Here is a 22,371-nt window from a genome sequence, read left to right on the forward strand (position 1 = left end):
GCCAGAACAGCCCTCCCCACTACTAAGCCTACTTCTTTTCCTGCTGAAGATATGTGAGGGACAATACACAGTACAGACAGCTAGTTGCCCAGTTCATTAATCTGATGTCACAGTCCTTGACATTTTCCTCTTTGCCAGATACAGTACTATGATTATTCCCTACCCTGTAAGGGAAGTTCCTCCTCGCCTCTCCAAGCCACTAAGATTCCTCTTTCTATATGGCCCAGAAACATAATTCAGTTTGAAGATGATTTATTGGCAGATTTGAAAAAACAGAAGTTTGGGAGAAGCATATTGCATCTCTGGCTATATCCCTAGGACTTGGACCAGACAGTTGAACTGGGTGAGCTGTGCTTTTGTTGACGTGTTCTCTTTCATGATTGGAATTTAACCTTGGAAATCATGGGTTGTGGTTTCCGTTTTAATGTCAGAGTCACTTCTATGAGATGGGCAAAAGAAACAAGTGATGCCTTCTGCAGTTTTGAATAGACTTTTTCCCCCAAAGGAATCTGCTAAGAGAATGACCAGAAGGGTCATCTGAAATGCACATATAAATCCTTGGCCAGACTGGGAAATTATTAGTTGTAAATTCAGCCCTGTCTCTGTGCACCAGCTTCTTACTTCAGGAAGGCAGAGCAAGAGATCCTAAATAGACCTTCTGGAATTGAGAGCCTGCTCTGTGAAGAGAAGGACTATTCAGGAAGACAACCTGCTGAGACAGGCTTTTCAGTTTAGAGAAATCTTTCCTACCTACGTAGTAGCATCACCACCTGCAAAGGCTGTGGTCCTGGGGGAGGGAGGGAAGAGGTTTCCCTGTCTGAATGATGCACTCAGGTGCGCTGAGGAGGAAGTGGAACCATTGTGTTAGGATAACATTTCAGTGACTCTCATTTCTCAAGGGTATGTTATCCCTTGAAAGCTGGAAAAAGGATCTCGTTAGATAACAAGGTGCAGAGCTGACTGAGCAGGGAGTCCGATTCTGTTTTGCTTTGGTAAAGAGAAGAATTGGAAACCCAGAACAGATTGCACAGAAGGAAATGTTGGGAAAAGAGTGATTATCTGCCTTCCATTTCTGAAATTGACCTGGAGGCCTCCGGTTCTCATTTGTTTTTGGCTAATCATCTAAAGTCTGTACAGGGTGTGTTTCAATCTCCTGGAGCAGAAGGCATCTCTTTCCCTTGTTGATCTGGGTCTCCTGCAGTTTCCTGGCTGAGCTGTTCCCCATGCTTCTCCATGCTCCACAATTGGTCATCCATCATGTCTTGTTCCCGAACTTTTGGTGCAGGTGGGGAGTCTCCATTGATTTCTTGGTCGGAAGGACTTGGCAAACCAATCACTGGTTCATTTGGCTTAGGGAGTGCCCACGGGAGTGGACCATCTTCTTCACCGGCAGCAGTAAGGAAGTTTGGTTTCTCTCCCTGCCGGGGAGGAAGAAACAATTCGGAAGGCTCCAATAGTCCATCCCAGTTGAAGTCCTGAGTCTCCAAGATACTGTCTACCATTGGCACTACCTGAAAGGAGAATAGCAGAGGGAATCAAGAAAGCTTTCCAATTATCAACATGAACTTAAGATAAGGAACAATGTAACTGGCATCTTCTATAAGCAAAAAAAGATCAAAAACTGAGCTGGATCAAGCTAAGTTTACTTGCCAGCAGTGTGCAGCAGCTGCCAAAAAAAGCCAACACAGTTCTAGGCTGCATTAACAGAGGGATAGAATCAAGATCATGTTAATACCACTTTATAAGGCCTTGGTAAGGCCACACTTGGAATACTGCATTCAGTTTTGGTCGTCACGATGCAAAAAGGATATTGAGACTCTAGAAAAAGTGCAGAGAAGAGCAACAAAGATGATTAGGGGACTGGAGGCTAAAACATATGAAGAACGGTTGCAGGAATTGGATATGTCTAATTTAATGATAAGAAGGACCAGAGGAGACATGATAGCAGTGTTCCAATATCTCAGGGGTTGCCACAAAGAAAAAGGAACCAACTTATTCCCCAAAGCACCTGAAGGTAGAATAAAAAGCAATAGGTGGAAACTAAACAAGGAGAGAAACAACGTAGAACTAAGAAGACATTTCCTGACAGTTATAACAATCAGTGGAACAGAATGGCTCCAGAAATTGTGAATGCACCAACAATGGAAGTTTTTAAGAAGATGTTGGATAACCATCTGTCTGAAGTAGTGTAGGGTTTTCTGCCTAAGCAGAGGGTTGGACTAGAAGACATCCAAAGTCCCTTCCAACTCTGTTGTTGATGTTATTACTATTATTATTATTTTAGCTTCCTTTTCCTACCATGGCCAACAAGACACTTTTAGAATAGAAACAGGTGTACACTATTTTGCAGCTTATTATCTACTGAGAGAGAGAGAGAGAGAGAGAGAGAGAGAGAGAGAGCCAGTTTGGTGTAGTGGTTAAAGTATCAGGCTGGAAATCTGATTTATGGGTGACCTTGGGCCAGTGATTTTCATTCAGCCTTAGGAAAGAGGCAATGGCAAACCACTTCTGAAAACTCTTGCTGAGAAAACTAAGGGATTTGTCTAAGCAATCCCTGAGAATGGACACACACAAAAATCTGCTGAATACAGGGATTCAGCTAAGGCTCAGACAAAGAGAGAACAGCTAGATGCAACTCTTGTGTTACTCAAGAGTTGGTAAAATGTGGAGATTTCTGGTGAGGATCCATGGTGATCTCCCCAATAAAAGTGGGATGGCGTTGCAGCAGAGACTGGTTGCCAAGCAACAAATTCTGGCCAGTGAAGCCTCTGGATAAAAGAGATATTGTAAGATTGCCTACTTGTAATCCAGACAGCTGCTCCTCATAAATAGAGTGTAGGAACTGACATTTTATGGTTGACTTATGACTTGAGTGCTTGAGAGCTGCAATATAGCCTATGTCCATGATGGCAAACCTACATCTGAGGGCGTGCGAGGCGTTTCCTATGTCAGCTATAGCATACGTGCATGTGTTGGCCAGCTGATTTTTGGTGGAGGGGGAGGCCATCACCAGGCTTCAGGAACACCTCCAGAGACTGAGTGGTGAAAAATGGACCCAACAGGCCTACTGAAAGTTCAGAAACGAACTTCTTCTAGGCCCGTTGGGATGTTTTTTGCCCTCCCCAGGCGAAAAACGGCCCAACAGGCCTGCCGAAAGTTCAGAAACAAGCTTCTGGTAGGTCTGCTGGACCGTTTTTCACCCTGTGAATTGTGAAAACAGCCTAACGGGTCTACTGGAAGTTTATTTCCAAACTTCCAGTAGGCCGGTTGGGCTCTTTTTTCACCATCTACAGTCTCCAGAGGCTTTCCCGAAGTGTGGGGAGGATGAAAAACGATCCAACAACCCTACTGGAAGTCCAGAGGCTTTAGTGAGGCCTGCACACATGTGCAGGGGGGCAGCATGGGGGGGGGGGGGTGTTATGCAAACATGCATGGGGAAAAGGCATTGCCTTATGGGTGTGGGCACAGACACACGCGCTATTACGTGCGCGCGTGACCTTTGGGTATTCAAGCAAAAAAAGGTTCATCATCACTGGCCTATGTGGACACAAAGTCCATTAAAGTCTTATTTCTTAATTTTGGAAATTACTTAACTGCTTTTCAACTACAGTGGTACCTCGAGATACGAGTTTAATTCGTTCCGGACCTGGGCTCTTAAGTCGAGCAGCTCTTATCTCGAACGACTTTTCCCCATAGGAATTAATGTAAATAATTTTAATTGGTTCCAGCCCTCAAAAAACTCACAAAGTTAGTCTAAATTATGCAGAAAGACATGTTTTTAATGAAGAAATGTACATGTACATATAAATGAATAATGAAGTTTCTTTCACTTAACTTGTAAACTTTCTTAAACTTTTAAATTTACATATGTTCAACTTCTCTGCCACCCAATCCTGTAGGACAGAGGTCCCCAACCCTTTTTGCACCAGGGACCGGCTTTAAGCGATCAAGAGATGAATGGGTGAATGAATGGACGGAGGGTGGGAAGGAAGGAAGGAAAGAGGGAAGGGACAGGAACAGAGGAAGGAAGCAAGGAAACTTATGAAAGGGGAGAGTAAGAGAGGAATGAGTGAAGGGAGGGAGGGAGGGAAGAAGGTGGGAAGGAGAAAGAAAAGAAGAAATAGAGGAAGGGAAGGTAAAAGAGAGAAAGAAAAAGAGCAAGAAAGAAAGCTGCAAGCACCACCACCCCGAGCCCCCCAGGCCGGCTGCAACCTTTTAAAACACGCGCGCCGCTTCGCAGCTGTCTCCTGAAGCCGAACGCGGAAGTTAGCGTTTGGCTTCAGGAGACAGCTCCTTGGCGCTTGTATCTCGAATTTGGGCTTGTAAGTAGAACAAAAATATCTCTCCCCTCCCAGCTCTTATCTCGAGTTGCTCTTAAGTAGAGCAGCTCTTATGTCGGGGTTCCACTGTATTAGGAACCAATGGTTGGGCATGTTTTATAGCAGCAGGTGAGTTTCAATCTTTCACAAAAGTTTTAAATACAAGCTTAAGACTTTTAAAAATGTGGAATAAACAGCGAAAGGGTGATACGAACATTGATTTGGGGGGAAATCACAGATAGATTTGATACTGTATAAGTTTTCAAAATTAATAATAACAAACCTTCCTATGGGAAAATGCTGTTATTTTGAATTTGAAATAATCCTTGATAGGATGGGACTTTGAAGGTTGAACACTACGAGGGTCCCAGAAAGAACTAAATATTATAATTATAGGAAAAGAACATTTAAAGTTGATGAACTACTTTAGAATACAGCAATACTTTGACATAAGACATATTGAGAGAAATTGATGAATAATGGATCCAAAAGTTACTTTTAAAAGTGTCTACCATTATAGCCTGTCTTTTAAATATGTTATTTAAGAGGAAGACATTTTACCAGACAAGACTGAGACTGATTTGAAAGTGGATTTGAAGATGAGAGGCTACAAAAATCATATGGGAAAAGATGCTGCACTGAAAATGCAAATGACACAAGTTGATACCTTAATTATTAAAAGGAATAAACAGATAACATAATCAAAAGTATGAATTGAATAATTTTGCTACATATATTAGGTTTACAAGAAACCTTTTAAAGTTTTGTGAGGTAACAAAGCAAAATAATAAGAAATCAAGTTCTGACATTATTTGAAGGGATTAAAGATAATAATTGTTAAAAGTAAAAGGAAGGAACATAAAACTAGATTTATTTGATCAAAGTAAAAAATAGATAACCAGATAATAACTTTGGTAAGACTTCTTGGATGTTTGTGGACCAGGAATGAATTATGAGGTTTTAAGGATTTGTTTATAGGTAAGAGATCAATTTGGGAAGATACCATTTATTGTATCTTAAGAGAAAGTGAAAACTTACCAAAATTGTTTATATTTGTTATGACAAAGTCATTTGTTCGTACAGTATATATTTTTTTTATTTTCTATATTCTTATTGTTTTAATTTTGTTAACACTTTCTATTCTTTTAGTTTGCATTAATTTTTATCTTTAATTGTAGTTTAATTTTAAAAATAGTATTTAAAAAAAGAGTTGGCAAAGGTGCCAACCTTACCTGAAACCGAGGAATAAAATGTACCTACCGTGTCTGGTGCAGGTTGTCCTTTTGCCTGTTGGGACACCAATTCACTCAGCAGTCTCATGAATTCCAGACCATCCAAGTACCCACTTTTGTCATAGTCATGAAGAGCAAAGAGAAGCAAGAGCGCTAGAAGGAATCGGAAATGGAGAAGGAATGAACAGTGAACCAAAATAGCAGAGGCCAACACTGTTCCTAAGGAAAGCTACTGATGGGAGCTATTCTCCACTGAATCAGGGTGCAGGATGTGGAATAATGGGTTTAATCTAAAGCATAGCCGATGTCAATCTTCACAACAGACCCAGCTAGAAAACTAAACACTACTTTTATTAAAGGCTTATATACAGGTGGTCCTTGACTTACAACTTTTTGTTTAGGGACCAGTCAAAGTTACGAAGGCACTGAAAAAAGTGATTCACAACCAGTTCTTGTACTTACAACTGTCATAGCACCCCCGTGGATGTGATCAAAACTTGGGCACTTGGCAACAGACATAGAAACATAGAAACATGGTCCATCTAGTCTGCCCTTATACTATTTCCTGTATTTTATCTTACAATGGATATATGTTTATCCCAGGCATGTTTAAATTCAGTTACTGTGGATTTACCAACCACATCTGCTGGAAGTTTGTTCCAAGGATCTACTACTATTTCAGTAAAATAATATTTTCTCATGTTGCTTTTGATCTTTCCCCCAACTAACTTCAGATTGTGTCCCCTTGTTCTTGTGTTCACTTTCCCATTAAAAACACTTCCCTCCTGAACCTTATTTAACCCTTTAACATATTTAAATGCATGTATCTACGATGGTTGCGTATGATCCTGAGATCATATGATCGTCTACTTTCTCCCAGCCAGCTTCCAACAACAAAGTCAAGGGAGAATAGCAGTGGCATTAGCAATAGCATTTAGACTTATATACCGCTTTAAAGTCCTCTCTAAGCAGTTTACAAAGAGTCAGCATATTTCCCCCAACAATCTGGGTCCTCATTTTACCGACCTTGGAAGGATGGAAGGCTGAGTCAACCTTGAGCCTACTGAGATTCGATCTGCCAAACTGCTGGCAGCCGGTGATCAGCAGAAGTAACTCTAACCACTGCACCACTGAGGATTCATCAACTGACTGCATATTTCATTTAACAATTGCAGTGATTTGCTTAACTATAGCAAAAAGATTGTAAAATCAGGCACCTAACCCTTAGGAATGGAAATTTTGGTCCCAATTATGGTCATTAGTCAAGGACTAACTAACTGTAACACAATCTTGTAAGCCTGAGAATGCCCCTCTTACCTTGCCATTATTTATAAGATAACTAAGAAGGGTTAATTCTGAGACGTTTTCTCAGATTACATTTTTTGGACTCAAATTCTTTTATCTGTTGGTTATTTATTTATTTATTGGATTTATATGCCGCCCCTCTCCAAGGACTCGGGGTGGCTTGCAACATATAGAAACAATGCAAAATACCTAAATCCAATTAAATTTAACATTAACTAATCTAAAAACCCAAATTCCGTTTAAAAAAAATCAATCATTCCCATTCAAACCAGCAAACATACATTTCATTTATCGGTCAGGGGGCAGAATCTAATGGCCTCAAGCCTGACGACACAAATGAATCTTCAAACTCTTGTGGAAGGCGAGGAGAGTGGGGGCAGTGTGAATCTCTGGGGGGAGCTGATTCCAGAGGGCCAGAGCCCCCACAGAGAAGGCTCTTCCCTTAGGCCCCACCAAGCGATATTGTATAGTTGATGGGACGTGGAGAAGGCCAACTCTGGGGCTGGGGCTCTTCCCCCTGTTCCTCAAAGATATTCTTACAGCCCATTGTAGCAGACTCCCAATGAATAGAAACATAGAAACATAGAAGTCTGACGGCAGAAAAAGACCTCATGGTCCATCTAGTCTGCCCTTATAATATTTTTTGTATTTTATCTTAGGATGGATATATGTTTATCCCAGGCACGTTTAAATTCAGTTACTGTGGATTTATCTACCACGTCTGCTGGAAGTTTGTTCCAAGGATCTACTACTCTTTCAGTAAAATAATATTTTCTCATGTTGCTTTTGATCTTTCCCCCAACTAACTTCAGATTGTGTCCCCTTGTTCTTGTGTTCACTTTCCTATTAAAAACACTTCCCTCCTGGACCTTATTTAACCCTTTGACATATTTAAATGTTTCTATCATGTCCCCCCTTTTCCTTCTGTCCTCCAGACTATACAGATTGAGTTCATGAAGTCTTTCCTGATGCGTTTTATGTTTAAGACCTTCCACCATTCTTGTAGCCCGTCTTTGGACTTTGTCAGCAAGAGCTTCTTAACACTGTAATAAAAGCATCTGAAAATGGACCAATTCAAGAGATGGTAGTGGACTGTTTTGTGAGCTTGAACAGTCATTTTTTAAAGAATCCTTTCATTTGGATTCCTGGATGGAGCAAAGGGTTTTGATTCTAGGGCCTCACAGACACTTCCAACTCAACGATTCTCCGAATGCCGATGTTTTTTTCCTAAATAATATTCCCGTTTTTCTTGATCACTGGGAGGCAGCGTGGCTAAGGAATCTATAGTTTCCTCTCCCACAGTGCAATCCCAGATTCTCTTGAGTAGTTTGAGGACCATTCTTATTTTGAGGAGTTTAGCAACATGTTTTGATTTCTCCTTCATATTAAAAAAAAAAAATCTGGAAGTGCAGAGCTAATTCTGAACTAAGCTGGTTGTTTTTCACTCTGGCTTGCTGAATCAAAGAGAGAATCTTTCCACGTAGCTGCAAACCTGTGAAAATATCAGAATTTACGTCATGTGCCACCCAGCCAAGGTCAGGTCTCGCAGTTTGACAACCACAGCAGGGCCATGAAATTCTGATGCCAATAATAAAAATCTTGGGGTTGCTGTTATTCATTGGAAGCTTCTGCAAGAACGCAGCATTGGGTACCGTGGAAACTGGCAGCCCTCATGGTAACTCTGCTGTTGTTATTAAGAGCTCCTGATAGGTTGTTGGGTTTTTTAAAAAAAAAAATCAAATGTATTTACTGCCCATCTCAGGGTTCAGTTTGTAAGAGATCTAAGTTTCATCTTCCTTGGTATGGTATGCGTTTTATATTATGCCTTTAAATCTGTGGCTTGAGCTAATGAAGCTTAAAACCCCTTTGTTTACTGGTGTCCTTAATACCCAATCACTGCTCTGACCAGTTCGCCTGAACTGGTGGCGGAAATTTGCCCCCGAAGCGGCAGTGATGGCTGGCTGGCCACTCCCCTGAACTGGTCCTCTGGTCGCCACTTCTCGAACACGGCTGGCAAAGAACCCTCTGCACATGTCCAAAGGCTTCTGCTTCATTTGATGTAGGCGCGTGTGCGAGTTCACCCAACGTGGGCAAAACATGCACTTCTGACGCGATACGACCCAGTAGGGAAGTTTTGTTTTATTTATTTGTTTATTTGTTTGTTTGTTTGTTTGTTTGTATGCCTCTCCGAAGACTCGGGGCGGCTAACAACAATTAAAAAAACAATATAAATAAATCTAATACAGTGATACCTCGTCTTACAAACGCCTCGTCATACAAACTTTTCAAGATACAAACCCAGGGTTTAAGATTTTTTTGCCTCTTCTTACAAACTATTTTCACCTTACAAACCCACCACTGCCGCTGGGATGCCCCGCCTCCAGACTTCCGTTGCCAGCGAAGCACCCGTTTTTGTGCTGCTGGGATTCCCCTGAGGCTCCCCTCCATGGGAAACACCACCTCCGGACTTCCATGTTTTTGTGATGCTGCAGGGGAATCCCAGCAGGGGAATCCCAGCATCGCAAAAATGAGCACTTTGCTGGCAACGGAAGTCTGGAGGTGTATAAATTCTATAAGCCTAGGGGGGAAGGGAAAAGTTCAATTCCCCCGTGCCTGAAGACAGAGGTGGGTTTTAAGGAGCTTGCAAAAGGCAAGGAGGGTGGGGGCAACTCTGATATCTGGGGGGAGTTGGTTCCAGAGTCGGGGCCACCACAGAGAAGGCTCTTCCCCTGGGTCCCGCTAGACGACATTGTTTAGTCAACGGGACCCAGAGAAGGCCAACTCCGTGGGACCTAACTGGTCGCTGGGATTCGTGCGGTTAAGTTAAGTGGAACCCACCCCTGGCTCTGACACTTGTTGATCCTGGCTGGGCTCATTTTGTGTTGATATATCAGCTAAATGATTTAAAAAATAAAGATTAAGCTCACTACATTTTCATGTTCTTATACTTCAACGATGAGGTTTAAAAAACCGCCGTGAGTCCTGTGTGAATTGGGCAGCATATAACTCAAATTAATAAATAATAAATAAAAATAAAAGCATTTTCTGATTCTAAGGGAAGTTGGGCTCGCTGGTTCATGAGTGGGAATTTATGCCTGAAAAAATACCAGGCCTGTCTGTCTCCTGCTTAATTGGCATAACATGAGCAAGGCAGGCTGTAAACATCACAAGCATCAATTTCCAAATTTGGCGTAACAAAATGAATCCATCCTGAAAGGACAGCATTTATATCCATATCGGCAACAACAACAGGAACAAACCTAGAATCCATTACAAGAACATTTCATTTTGTCCATGTCCAGTAACATATCTGATTGCTGGAGAGGAAACTGTGTACCTCTGCACAGGGTTTGCTGAATTCCAGTGATCCTGGGCACTCTCTTGCCACAGGAAATCTGTGCCTAGTACTGTATAATTTGCTTCACGTCTAACATTTATTAGCCATTGATACATTTCCAAAGACAGCTATATGGGGGAATCTCTTTTAAAGCATTCTGGTTCTATTTGGGAGAACAAGCATAGGAAAGGGAGCTTTAAAAACCATGAACTGTCTCCAGTACTTTGCAAATCAGGTAAAGGAGACCCAAAAAACAACCCTGGATTGTTTTTCTTCTGTCTCAAGGGGAACAGAGGCAAGGGAAATCATCCAGCACAACTTTAGCCATTTGACTGTACGAGGCGAGCTGGGGATTTATGTTAGGCTACCTAATAATAGACTTTGCATGGGTGGGTTCAGACTGACCAAAAGATTAAAAAGTGAAAGCAAAATATCAGAGATGGCCACGTTGAGTCAGATAACATTTCAAATTATTGCATAAGCAACCACCACCTTTTACTTGTCTGTTGGGGTCAGCATTGCTGTGATCAAAAAGGTATTTTTAAGAGGAAAATGGTGATTGATTATCCTTTGCATTTTAACGAACTTGAAGGGTTAACTTCAAAGAAGGTGGAAAAATAACTACCAACTCAGAAACAGCTCTGCCTTCCAGCAGAATAATGTGACTGAGACAAACTGATAAGAGAAGCTGCACCTTTTCTGCAGCCGAGCCGTCTGATTTCAAAAGATGTTTTCTCTTTGGTAAAAGATATCCAGGCAGCTTATGTAATTTGTTTTGCTTTCTTTATTTGGTCTGACGATGTCTCTCAATCTATAAAATTAGCTGTTGTGGACTCAAAACTTATGTTGTTTTGTTATATGTTGTTGTTTTCTCAAATAATCATGCCTACTTTGCTGGAACATCTTTTCCAACTTCAAAAGGACTATAGCACTAGAGGATTAGTATGTATGTTATTGTTTGATAGTATTATGGTTTTAAAATTGGTTTTTGTGGTTTTAGTATTAATATTTGACTTCTTCCATTATTGAATTATTTTTATATTGTCGTAAGCCTCCCTGAGTCCCACGGGATTGGGCAGCATAGAAGTCAAATAAACTTTTGCATGGCTAGCATTGGACCCCCTGTTTTTAAATGTGTGCTTAAAATTAATCTGTTTCCTAGAGCAAGGAGCTATCAGCTGCCCTCCCAAACATGCATTACGTAATAAAGTTCTTACCCTGTTCCCTGGTCATGGCAGCAGCATCCCCATTCAACTGCCCAATGTTCTCCAGATAGTCTTGGAGCACCCTGGAACAGACCAAGCCATCATCCGTTATGTTGCCATGATGGAACAAACCACAGCATAGATATATTGACCAAGTTATAGGACAAGATAGCAACCAATGCAACAGAGAATACTGTAGCTCTCAAAATCAGTGTTGGAAGACAGGCAGTCATTAGGGCCTCCAATCTTTTTTCTTGGACACCTGCCCAGTCTCAATGGTGCAGAAAGGACACTCTTCAAATGTTGAGATAAGTTTTTAATCCCCAAGTTCAGCCAACGTACTAAACCCTAAATCTGAAGGAACAAAATACAGTTGCTGTATTCATATTCCATACTATGCTCAAATAAATAAATGATGTGTTCCTTCCTAATAATTGGGGACCTACAACTTGCTAAACTACAAGTTCCCAAGCTCCCATTTTAGCCTAGGCTAGTGTAGTTTAAATCCAGCTACTAATATGCCTGATTGATTATGAACATTAACATTTTGGGAGGCCAAGGCAAACCAGATCTAAAATGTCCCCAAGTTCAGCTGAAATATTGTACACACATTACTTGAATGTGGAGATGGAATCTTTCCCTGTTATTTTAGACATAAAATGGAAAGGGAATGTCCTGGGATGGAAAGAGAAAAGAGACAGAAAGGCAATCAGCCAACCTGCTTCCAAATTTTGGACCCCTTGGATCTCAGTCTTATCGTATGTACCCAGTAGCAAAAGGACTGAATTTTGGGAGAGGCACACCTGTTGGATGACATGTAAATACTTACTTTAGAGAAACTTGGCTTGGGTGCAGAGGATGCAGGATGGGTTGATCCATGGGATCCTGGAGGATCTCAGGCCTAGAAGACATAAAAAGAGTGGGGGCAGGTACAAAGACCTTTAAATCACCCCTGCCAAACAGAAAAATGGATTGTAGATCCATTTTCAGCTTGGAAGGCTCCTTTAGGAGACAATTTCCTGTCTGCCTCTGTGCTCACAGAAACCCTCATCCCTTACAACTAAGGTAGTACCTGCTACTGCTGTTCTTTGGTGCTGCCCATCTAGCCGGCACAATGAAGAACCAAACTGCTAGACATAGCCCCCTCATTCTGGTCCTGGTGGGCAGGAACAAGACACTTCAGTCCCTGTTCTGCGGAAGTGGAAATCTCTCTCTGGAATGGAGACCTGCAACGACAGAGATGTTTATGGCATCCTATGAACACTGAGGTTCCCATTGCAGGTCATAGGCTCCCAAAAACAAAAGTTTCCAGTCATAGAAGACAATATCACGACCCGTCCATCTGGAAGAAAAGTCAGTCTGGTCTGATTTACCACCAAGCGGCAGCTCTGCACTGCCTTTAAGAACAAGCCATCCCATCATTCCCATCTTTAGCATCTTTTTAATTGATTTTTTAAAGACAAAAACAAAACACAGTGACAACAAAAAACAAGAGAAAATATGCAGCAAAACATTGTACATGAAAACATATTTACCGTTACATATCCGATTCTTCGGTTTCTCCATTTTTGGTTTAATTTACATTTATCTTACTTTTCACTGTCCATCAATCCAATTATAAAATTTACCCCACACAGTATAATATTCTTCCTGTTTGTTCTGTAACTCTAAAGTGAGTTTGCTCCATTTTGCGCATTCTAATATTTTTTTAAATTACCAAGTCCATTGTTGGTACGTTTTATTTTTTTCAAATTCTGTGCAAAAGTCAATCGGGCCACCATTAATACACGCATTATTAAATAATAGTCCACCTTTTCGTGTTGTCCTCTGATTATTCCTAATAAAAATGTCTCGGGCTGAAATTCTAATTCAAAGTTTACTATCTCTTTTACCCTATTTTGAACCATAACCCAGGATGTCAGTTTCTGAACACAACCACATCTTTTACCAACCTGAATCAAGCAGGTATTTCATCCTTCCTTCCCTCATCTTATTTCTACATTCCAGGTCGCCTCAACCCCTTTCATGCAGCTCCCACACATTACCTGTCAGAAAGACAGCGGGCAGCCCAGATTCTCCAGCACACCCTTTTATCACATTTAGCCGCAGCTGAGGGGAAACACATCTCTCAGGATGTTCTCTCCCGTCATTCAAATAGGAAGCTAACCCACTTACTACACAGATCCGCAGCAGAGCCCCTTCAGTTACTCTCTCATTAATAATTTCTCCACATTTTGGCTTTACAAGTACTGTAGACAGAAACGGTTACAAAGAATGATGCCTGACCTGCGGGTGGACGTGGCACAGCCTTCCCTATTCTTGCTCCCCGCTCCTGCCCTCAAGGACTTCGGGCCGCAGAGTGCGGCGGTGCCACCCTCCCTCCCCTCGGGCGCCGCACACCCATTCTGCAGGGCGGCCCTCCTCCACCCTCTGCGAGGCAGGGCGTGGGCACGGCCGCCGGGAGCAGCAACGCCGCTGAGCCTGGGTCTCCTCACCAAATTCTCCCAAGCGGCGCGGCATCCGCCCGTGGGGGCTTTGGGGCGAGGTGAGGGGCGGCGGCGGGAGGGGGCGCGTAGAGAGAGGGAGCGAGAGCGCGGCCTTCTCTTTCTTTCTCCTGCCAGCGCCGGTTGGTGCCCATCGGCCGCAGTCTCGGGGCCACGTGGCGGGAAAGGCGGGCGCCGGCTGACACGTCCATTCCCGCCTCTGTCTCTCTCCTCCCGCCTTCCGACTTCTAGTATTCCTCTCGGGCGGGTTGGCTTTGTGGCGCTCCCTCGTTTCTCTTTGCGAGCCGGTCGCTGGGGAGGCGGCTGGGAAGCGCTGGGAGCCTCCAAGGGAATCGGCCTTCCCAAAGAGCGTCGTGACTCCTGGATGAGGGAAGGAGAAAACTGCGGGGAGCGTCTTTGCTTTTCTTGCCTCGTCGTTCCTATCACCCATTTCCTCCCACTTATGACTTTTCTTTTAAAATATTTTTATTAATTTTCCACTTTAAAAAAACCCACTCCTCCACACGAAACAGAATACCCTACGAATCAAGACTTACAATCCTGGATCTTGAAACCTTAGAACTATGACGCCTCAAACACGATCTAAGTATTGCCCACAAGATTATAGGCTGCAACGCCCTGCCTGTTAATGATTACTTCAGCTTCAACCGCAACAACACAAGAGCACACAACAGATTCAAGCTTAATATTATCCGTGCCAAACTTGACTGTAAAAAATATGACTTTAGCAATCAAGTTGTCAAAGGGTGGAACACACTACCGGACTCCGTAGTATCATCCCCTAACCCCCAACACTTTACCCTTAGACTATCTACAGTTGACCTCACCAGGTTCCTAAGAGGTCAGTAAGGGGCGTACATAAGTGCACCAGAGTGCCTACCATTCCCTGTCCTATAGTCTCTCCTATATCTCCTATATCTTCTCTTTTATCCATCATCTATCTATTATATCTCTTTTATCTCTTATATTTTCTGCTATTCTCTCTAGTTATATTTTACTCCTATATTTCTCTTCTATACTCTTTTTGATACATTCTACTCATATATATCCTCTATGACGTTCATTGTGTATTATTGTGTATTTTGACAAAACAACCAAAATAAAATAAATAAAATAACAAGTTCAGAAGAAAATCAAAGAAAATTAAATTAATAGTAGTATATACTGTATGACTGTAACTTGGAATAGAACAGCATAGCATAGAATAGAATTCGTTCATTCAAGTTTGTATGCCGCCCAACTCCCTAGGAGCTCTAGGTCAGTGTTTTTCAACCAGTGTGCCGTGGCACACTAGTGTGCCGCAAGACATGGTCAGGTGTGCCGCGAAAAAGGAAGATCAGGTTCCAGTCTTGCAGCTTTTTGCTGAATGAGGGAGAGAGTGAGAGAGAGAAAGAGAGAGAGAGAAAGAAAGAGAGAAAGAAAAGAGAGAAAGAGAGAGAAAGCAAGTGTCAGAGAGAAAGAAAGCAAGAGAGAGAGAGAGAGAGAGAGAAAGCAAGAGAGAGAGAGAGATAAATGAGCAAAAAGGGGAGGAAAAAAAGAGAAATGAGAAAATGATTGAGACAGAGCATGAGAGGAAATAGAGAGAAACAAAAGAGAGAGGGAAGTGACTCTTGATTTAAAGCATATGATAAAAAGCACCCAAAGAATAAGAGAGGGGAAAAACTTAGCCCTCACCTGTTTTTGGACACACACACACACAAGGGTGGGGAGGAGACAGGGATGGAAAAAGAGAGGAAAGTGTCTTAGGGTGTCATTTTGGTTGATGGTGTGCCCCAGGATTTTAAAATGTAAAAAATGTGCCGTGGCTCAAAAAAGGTTGAAAATCACTGCTCTAGGTGACTCACAACCAAAGAAAAAAACATCCAATATATAATCAAAATAGAATAGAATTTTTTATTGGCCAAGTGTGATTGGACACACAAGGGATTTGTCTTTGGTGCATATGCTCTCAGTGTACATAAAAGAAGAGATACATTTGTCAACAATCATGAGGTACAACATTTAATGATTGAACTATACGCTATGCTATATATCTTCCCTTTGGGAAGAGTGATTCTCTTCGGGGTGAAATATGGACACTCACAATCAATACAAAAGCTACAAGTGAGATGCTCAGCATTATAGGACCAGATAGAAAGACCTGCACATGGATTAGAGAAGGAACAATATCATTAAGAGAGTTAAAGAATTGAAAGAGAATGGGCTGGTCACATAGCAAGAAGAACCGATGGCAAGTGGACCAAGGCAGTCATAGAATGGATCTCACATGATAAAAAAACATCCATGAAAGAGTCTTAAAACAAGTTGGACTGACAACACCAGCAAGTATTGAGGGGCCAATTGGCAAAAGGAAGCTCAGAACCATAATGGTTGGAAATAGGCAGAAGAGGCTTTCATCATGCAGTGAACAGACAGCAGCTAAAAATGATCATGTATATACTATATATGTAGAATAGTTCAATCTTCTTCTATATATAAATTATACATTACATTCCTTAACAAATATATGGATATAGATAAATTTGTAAAGGGATATAATGCAAACTTAAGCTATAGTTCAATATCTATCTATCTATCTATCTATCTATCTATCTATCTATCTATCTATCTATCATCCATTTAATCTATCCATCTGATGTTTGTCCACTGTGTTTGAAGAGGACCTGGACATCTAATGGGTTGTGGGTTGTACGCAATGTGTCTGCAGGTGGCTGGTGAGGCCTATACAGGCACGAAATGTTCTGCCACAGGTTGGGCAGACTTGTGTGGACACCATTGTCGCAGCATTTGCAGCTCTGGCTTTGCGGAGTGCTTGCTTCTCTTCTGCTACGAATGTTCTTCTGGCCTCAGATGTCTGGCAGCCTTGGCTGGATCAGCATGCACCATGTTGGTCGATCTTGTGCCAGGGTTTCCCAGGAGGTGGTGTCAATATTGAGGGACTTGAAGGAGACTTTCAACGTGTCTTTGTATATATATATATCAACTTTATTTGATTAGTCAATCGACCATGTCAAAGCAAGGAAAAGGACCACATCAGTCGTCATAAAACTGTGACTGGTTAAAATACAACAAAATTGGCTAGAATAGAGGGAATTTGAATAAATAATAAGTTAAAATGCAGTATAATATGCTAAAATTGAGTAGTAAAACATGAGAATATAACTCGTGCAAAGGATTATATTAAACATATCTAAGATACTGATATAAAATATTCTTAAGTGAGTTTATCTTCTTTGCATGCCACCCCAGTATGTTCTATAAAACGTATTCTCATCTGAACAGCCCTGACTATAAACTTAGCGGTTCTAGAAACTACATATATATTTGTACCCTGAAGAAAATATGATAATTGTTTATTACAGTCCCAGTGTGTCTTTGTATTGCTTCCTTTGTCCCCCATGCAATCGCCTTCCTTTAGACAGCTCACCATAGAGGAGCTGTTTAGGGATGCGATGGTCTGGCATCCTAGCAACATGGCCAGGATGTCTGGGCTTTCATCAGCAGGGTGGGAATCGATCGCAGGCCTGCTCTGGAAAGGAGCTCAATGTCAGGCACCTTATCCTGACACCGGATCCTCAGAATTCTACGGAGGCAGGTCCTGTGGAAGTGGTTCAATTGCCTAGCATGTCTCCTGTATACCATCCAAGTCTCACTGGCATACAACAAGGTAGTTAGAGCTACTGCTCTGCAGACTTTGAGCTTTGTGGCAAGGCTTATTCCATGTTGGTTCTACACGTTGGTCATTTGTCTGCCAAATGCAGAGTTTGCCTTGGCAATTCTGCAGTTGACCTCAATGTCAATTATCCCTTTACTGTGATGGTGGGCTCTTGTTATTTGGCTTTCGGAGCTGACTGATGAATCACTTCAGTCTTATGTTGATAAGAAGACCAAAGTTGTCGCATGCTGCTGTCCACAGTAGTCTGAATGAGCAGTTACAAGGGCATGGGTTACTGTGAGCAAAGCTTCCTAGTCTAGATACAGGCGTAATTGACCTACCACTCAAAGGTGTGAAGAAATCTTCCTGGCCCCAGCTGCCACCTGTTTTTTAAAGTGTTTGAAAGAAAAAATGGGGAAGAAGTGACCCTGCAACTACACCATCCAGTGATGTAGGAAGAGAGCATGTTACTCATGATTTATCCCCCTATAAAATTATGGCCCTCACTCTGTTGTCACTTCCCAAAGGTCCTCTTATTTGAAACAGTTGAGTAAGCCAACAGCTTGCAGTTCAGATTCAATAAAAGAATATCTGCCTACTTCAAATCATTCTTTGTGATTTCATGGACCAGCTACAGGGCTTTCTTGGCAATATTATAAAATGGTTTGTCATTGCTTTTCCTCCCCTTTCCAATTAGTTCGCAATTGTGAGTTTTCTTTCTTCTGTTAAAAGGCTACCTACATCCAATCCTATTTTAAGATGACCCTATGTTTATGATATGCTGCCACCTAGTGACAGTATGATAGCATCACTTTCTTAATTTTTTGCCTCCAGAAACACAGTTGGACAGATATTAAATAACAGAATATTAAAATATTTTAAATGTAAATAACAATTGGAGTTTTAATTTTTACAGCTATGGTCAAATTGTAAAACATATGTAGTGGCATTTTCTAATTCCATTCTTATTTATTTTATTTTGTTGAAAAGAAATTCTGTTCAGTCATTTAAATCTAAATGAGTCTATAAAGTGGGCAATAAAATGATTTGATGGTATATAATGAGTAATAACCTGAACCTGGACTCCGACTGAGCAGTTTTGACTGAGGTGACAGAGATCAATCTTAGTCCAGTTGTATGGGAGGAGTTTGAACTGGTAACACCTGATGAAGTGGACCCTTTGGAATCAGCTCCCTCCAGAGATTCACACCGCCCCCCCCCCCTCCTGGCATTTCATAAGGCCCTAAAACACATCTATGCCAGCAGGCCTGGGGCCATTGAGCATTGCCTCATGCTTCGGCCAACGGTATTTTTAAAAAACTTTTACAATTGATTTTAAAATATAAAATACACACAACATACAACAAGTGCTCAGTGATTTGTGCCCACCACCATGGTATGAACCAATGTTTCTGAATTAATGCTAGTTGAAAGTTTCTGTATTATGTGGGGATTTTAGATTGGGTTTTTTTCTTATTTTTTTTCTTTTTACTAGTATCATGTATACAAATATTACTATATCTTTACATACCTCCAATATGTACTTGACAAAACAAACAAACAAATAAATAAATTGTATTTTAGTTTATATTGGGTTTCTCACACTTTGTATTTGCATTGGTTTCATGTTGTAAGCCACCCTGAGTCCACAGGAGAATGGCAACCTAGAAATACAAATAGATAAACGAACAAACAAAGTTATTTTGGCAAATGGTGAAATATTGTGTTTTCCAAAAAATATGACCAAACCAGAAAATAAGCCCTAGCCTGATTTTCATGCATGCGCCTAAAATAAGCCCCACCCCTAAAATAAGGCTTAGTGAAGCCCCGCCTATTGTCTGGCTGTACAAGGTGGGGTGAGGCACATGTGTAGAAATCAAGCTAGGGCAGGAGGAATAGAGGCGCCCCATGCACCCCAAACCCGCTTCCCTTGCTGCGCCGATGGAGCTGCTCACAGCTAAACACTACAAGGCTCGTCTTGCCGATGGGACCACTTACGACAGATTTATTTATTTATTTGTTTGTTTGTTTGTTTGTTTATTTGTTGATATTGACAAAATTGAACGGGTCCAAAGACAGGCTACAAGAATGGTGGAAGGTCTTAAGCATAAAACGTATCAGGAAAGACTTCATGAACTCAATCTGTATAGTCTGGAGGACAGAAGGAAAAGGGGGGGACATGATCGAAACATTTAAATATGTTAAAGGGTTAAATAAGGTCCAGGAGGGAAGTGTTTTTAATAGGAAAGTGAACACAAGAACAAGGGGACACAATCTGAAGTTAGTTGGGGGAAAGATCAAAAGCAACATGAGAAAATATTTTACTGAAAGAGTAGTAGATCCTTGGAACAAACTTCCAGCAGACGTGGTAGATAAATCCACAGTAATTGAATTTAAACATGCCTGGGATAAACATATATCCATCCTAAGATAAAATACAGGAAATATAGACTAGATGGACCAGGAGGTCTTTTTCTGCCGTCAGACTTCTATGTTTTTTATGTTATTTATTGGTTTGTTTGTTTATTTATTTATTATTATATTTCTATGCCCGCCCTTCTCCTAAGACTCTTTTTAAAAAAAATATTTTTATTCATTTTATAATATAAAACACACACACAACATACAAGTGCTCAGCGATTAGTGCCCGCCACCTGACAACATTCATACCCCTCCACCAAAATGGGGGCGTATTTTGTATGTATCATTTTAACTCAAGAGCAATATATCTATTTACATATTATAAAGTGATTCTAATTTATTCCTTGTAGCTTGGTTTTGAATTCTACTGACCATATATCCTCTTACCTTGCCCCATTATCCCATCAGTTCCCGCAGATCAGTTTCATTGGCCCTCTTCTCCTAAGACCCAGAACGGCTCACAACAAGGCAAATACCAAACATACTGTACGTGCATAAATGCACCATTGTGCCTACCGTCCCTGTCTTGCTCTCCTATTGTCTTCTTTTATCATTATTTACTATTTATGTTACGGGATGGCTGACAACATATAATAAACAGTATATAATATCTTGAATCCAATTAATTAATTAAAAATCTAAAACTCAAAAAAAGTATTAAAAAAAACAATCATTCCATACACTCAATATTCTCTCAACACATTCATTGGCCAGGGGGCAAGAATCTAATGTCCCCAGACCTGGTGGCATAAAGGAGTCTTTAGAGTCTTACGGAAGGTGAGGTGGGGAGGGCAGTATGAATCTCCGGGGGGAGCTGATTCCAGAGGGCCAGGGGCCCCACAGAGAAGGCTCTCCCCCTAGGTCCTGCCAAATGACATTGTCTAGTTTCCGGAACCTGGAGAAGGCCGACTCTGTGGGACCTGACCGGTCGCTGGGATTCATGCGGCAGAAGGCGGTCTCAGAGGTATTTTATTTTAGGGCCCTAAAGAAAAAAAAGACTTTGGTCTTATTTTCAGGAGAACACGGAATCTACATTTAGGAACCTGAAAATGATTTGTTGACTAAATTCCAAGATTGGGTTTCATTCCCACAATAAAATAAAGAGTAGGTTTTGTTTGCAATGTGAAATGCAATTATCCAAGAAAATAATTATTTTCAGACTGAGTAGTTTCTTAGAAATATCTGTTTAGAAACATTAGAAAGAAAGAAAAACAGCTTTATGGCAGATGATTAAGGCAGAATTTTTCATTGAATTTATAGAATTGGCTGATACTTCTCTCATAATGCAATTATCAAGTTTAAATGTTCCAATAAGTTTTTTTTAATTGCTGTATGGTTCTGGAAATTGTTGACATTGACAATCACGTTCATATCAAGCTCTTTATTTGACTGGTGAACAGAATAACCCATATTTACAATTTACAATAACTATTTGTTTCAACACACCAATGCACCCAGTTAGAAACAAGAAACCTCACGTTTTGGCTAAACCTAGGCAGTATGTGAGTAAGAGGCAGAATTCTGAATCTGAAGTACAGTACATCATTCTTTTAAAGGCTGAATTTGCCCAGCATGCTTAATTAGGTGCATTTTCATAATATGGCACGCTTGATTAGTTTAAACCTTAATTAGTTTTTGTACTATGTCTATGCAAGCTGTGTAAAACCAGCACAATTAGTTTACTATTCCACATACTGTACATGATTCCAAAAAATTTGTTAATTTAGTAACACCCAAATCAGAAAAAGTTTGATAAGATCTTTTCCAACTAACAAACTTTATTAGAGGGCATAAAAATTCATCAGGTATATCATCTCACTTCATCAGGTACATCATCAGAACATCAAATGAATGGAAACATTGCATTCCTTTACTGGATGCTACCAAAATTCTGATTTTTGATCACCACAGACTAATAGGGATCTCCTCCTCCAAAGTCTTTAATAACAAAATTAATGTAATATTTGGACTCCTATCAGTGGCTTAATTCCCACAGTCATTTAATCTAATCTATTTAGGAGCGGGGTTGACATAAACACTACACCCTGAAACTTAATTTAGTTTTATCTAACCAAAATTAAGAAGTGCAAAGGCAATTCCTAGCCTAGTGCTTCAACTGACTTCACTATGATGACCTTAGACTAGACTAGACTAGACTAGACTAGACTAGAATTAGAAGTAGGAGTAGAGTAGAGTAGAGTAGAGTAGAATTCTTTATTGGCCAAGTGTGATTGGACGCACAAGGAATTTGTCTTTGGTGCATATGCTCTCAGTGTACATAAAAGACCTTAACACCAGTGTCAGTCTATTCTTCCTGTTACAGGATACTTGTGTTACATAGCTTTAATTTATAATTGATAAATTTAATAACAATTAAACAATTGTTTAAACAA

At 40.9% G+C, this 22,371-nt stretch overlaps 1 protein-coding gene across 2 annotated transcripts; it reads right to left on the reverse strand.

Annotated features, from left to right (window-relative positions):
- Positions 1-235: 235 nt before the first annotated feature.
- Positions 236-14,103, reverse strand: CGREF1 (cell growth regulator with EF-hand domain 1). 2 transcript variants are annotated; one of them, XM_070734977.1, is made up of 6 exons: positions 13,685-14,103; positions 12,471-12,624; positions 12,228-12,299; positions 11,411-11,481; positions 5,576-5,704; positions 236-1,507 (listed from the first exon to the last, which is right to left on the reverse strand). In XM_070734977.1, the coding sequence occupies exons 2-6, from the start codon at positions 12,545-12,547 to the stop codon at positions 1,146-1,148; spliced, it is 711 nt and encodes a 236-aa protein (XP_070591078.1). In that variant the 5' UTR covers positions 12,548-12,624; positions 13,685-14,103; the 3' UTR covers positions 236-1,145. The 2 variants fall into 2 exon arrangements, with proteins under 2 accessions (XP_070591078.1, XP_070591079.1); XM_070734978.1 differs by having other exon boundaries at positions 13,894-14,065.
- Between the last annotated feature and the right edge of the window lie 8,268 nt (positions 14,104-22,371).

Source organism: Erythrolamprus reginae, chromosome 1 (genome assembly GCF_031021105.1).
Source record: "Erythrolamprus reginae isolate rEryReg1 chromosome 1, rEryReg1.hap1, whole genome shotgun sequence".
Lineage (NCBI taxonomy): Eukaryota > Metazoa > Chordata > Lepidosauria > Squamata > Dipsadidae > Erythrolamprus > Erythrolamprus reginae.

Coding starts and splice junctions, on each gene's coding strand:
- CGREF1 (XM_070734977.1), bottom strand. CDS start 12,547: ATGAGGGGGCTATGTCTAGCAGTTTGGTTCTTCATTGTGCCGGCTAGA. Junction 12,300..12,470: donor CCAAAGAACAGCAGTAGCAG/GTACTACCTTAG, acceptor TATGTCTTCTAG/GCCTGAGATCCTCCAGGATC. Junction 5,705..11,410: donor TGCCATGACCAGGGAACAGG/GTAAGAACTTTA, acceptor GATTCCTTCTAG/CGCTCTTGCTTCTCTTTGCT.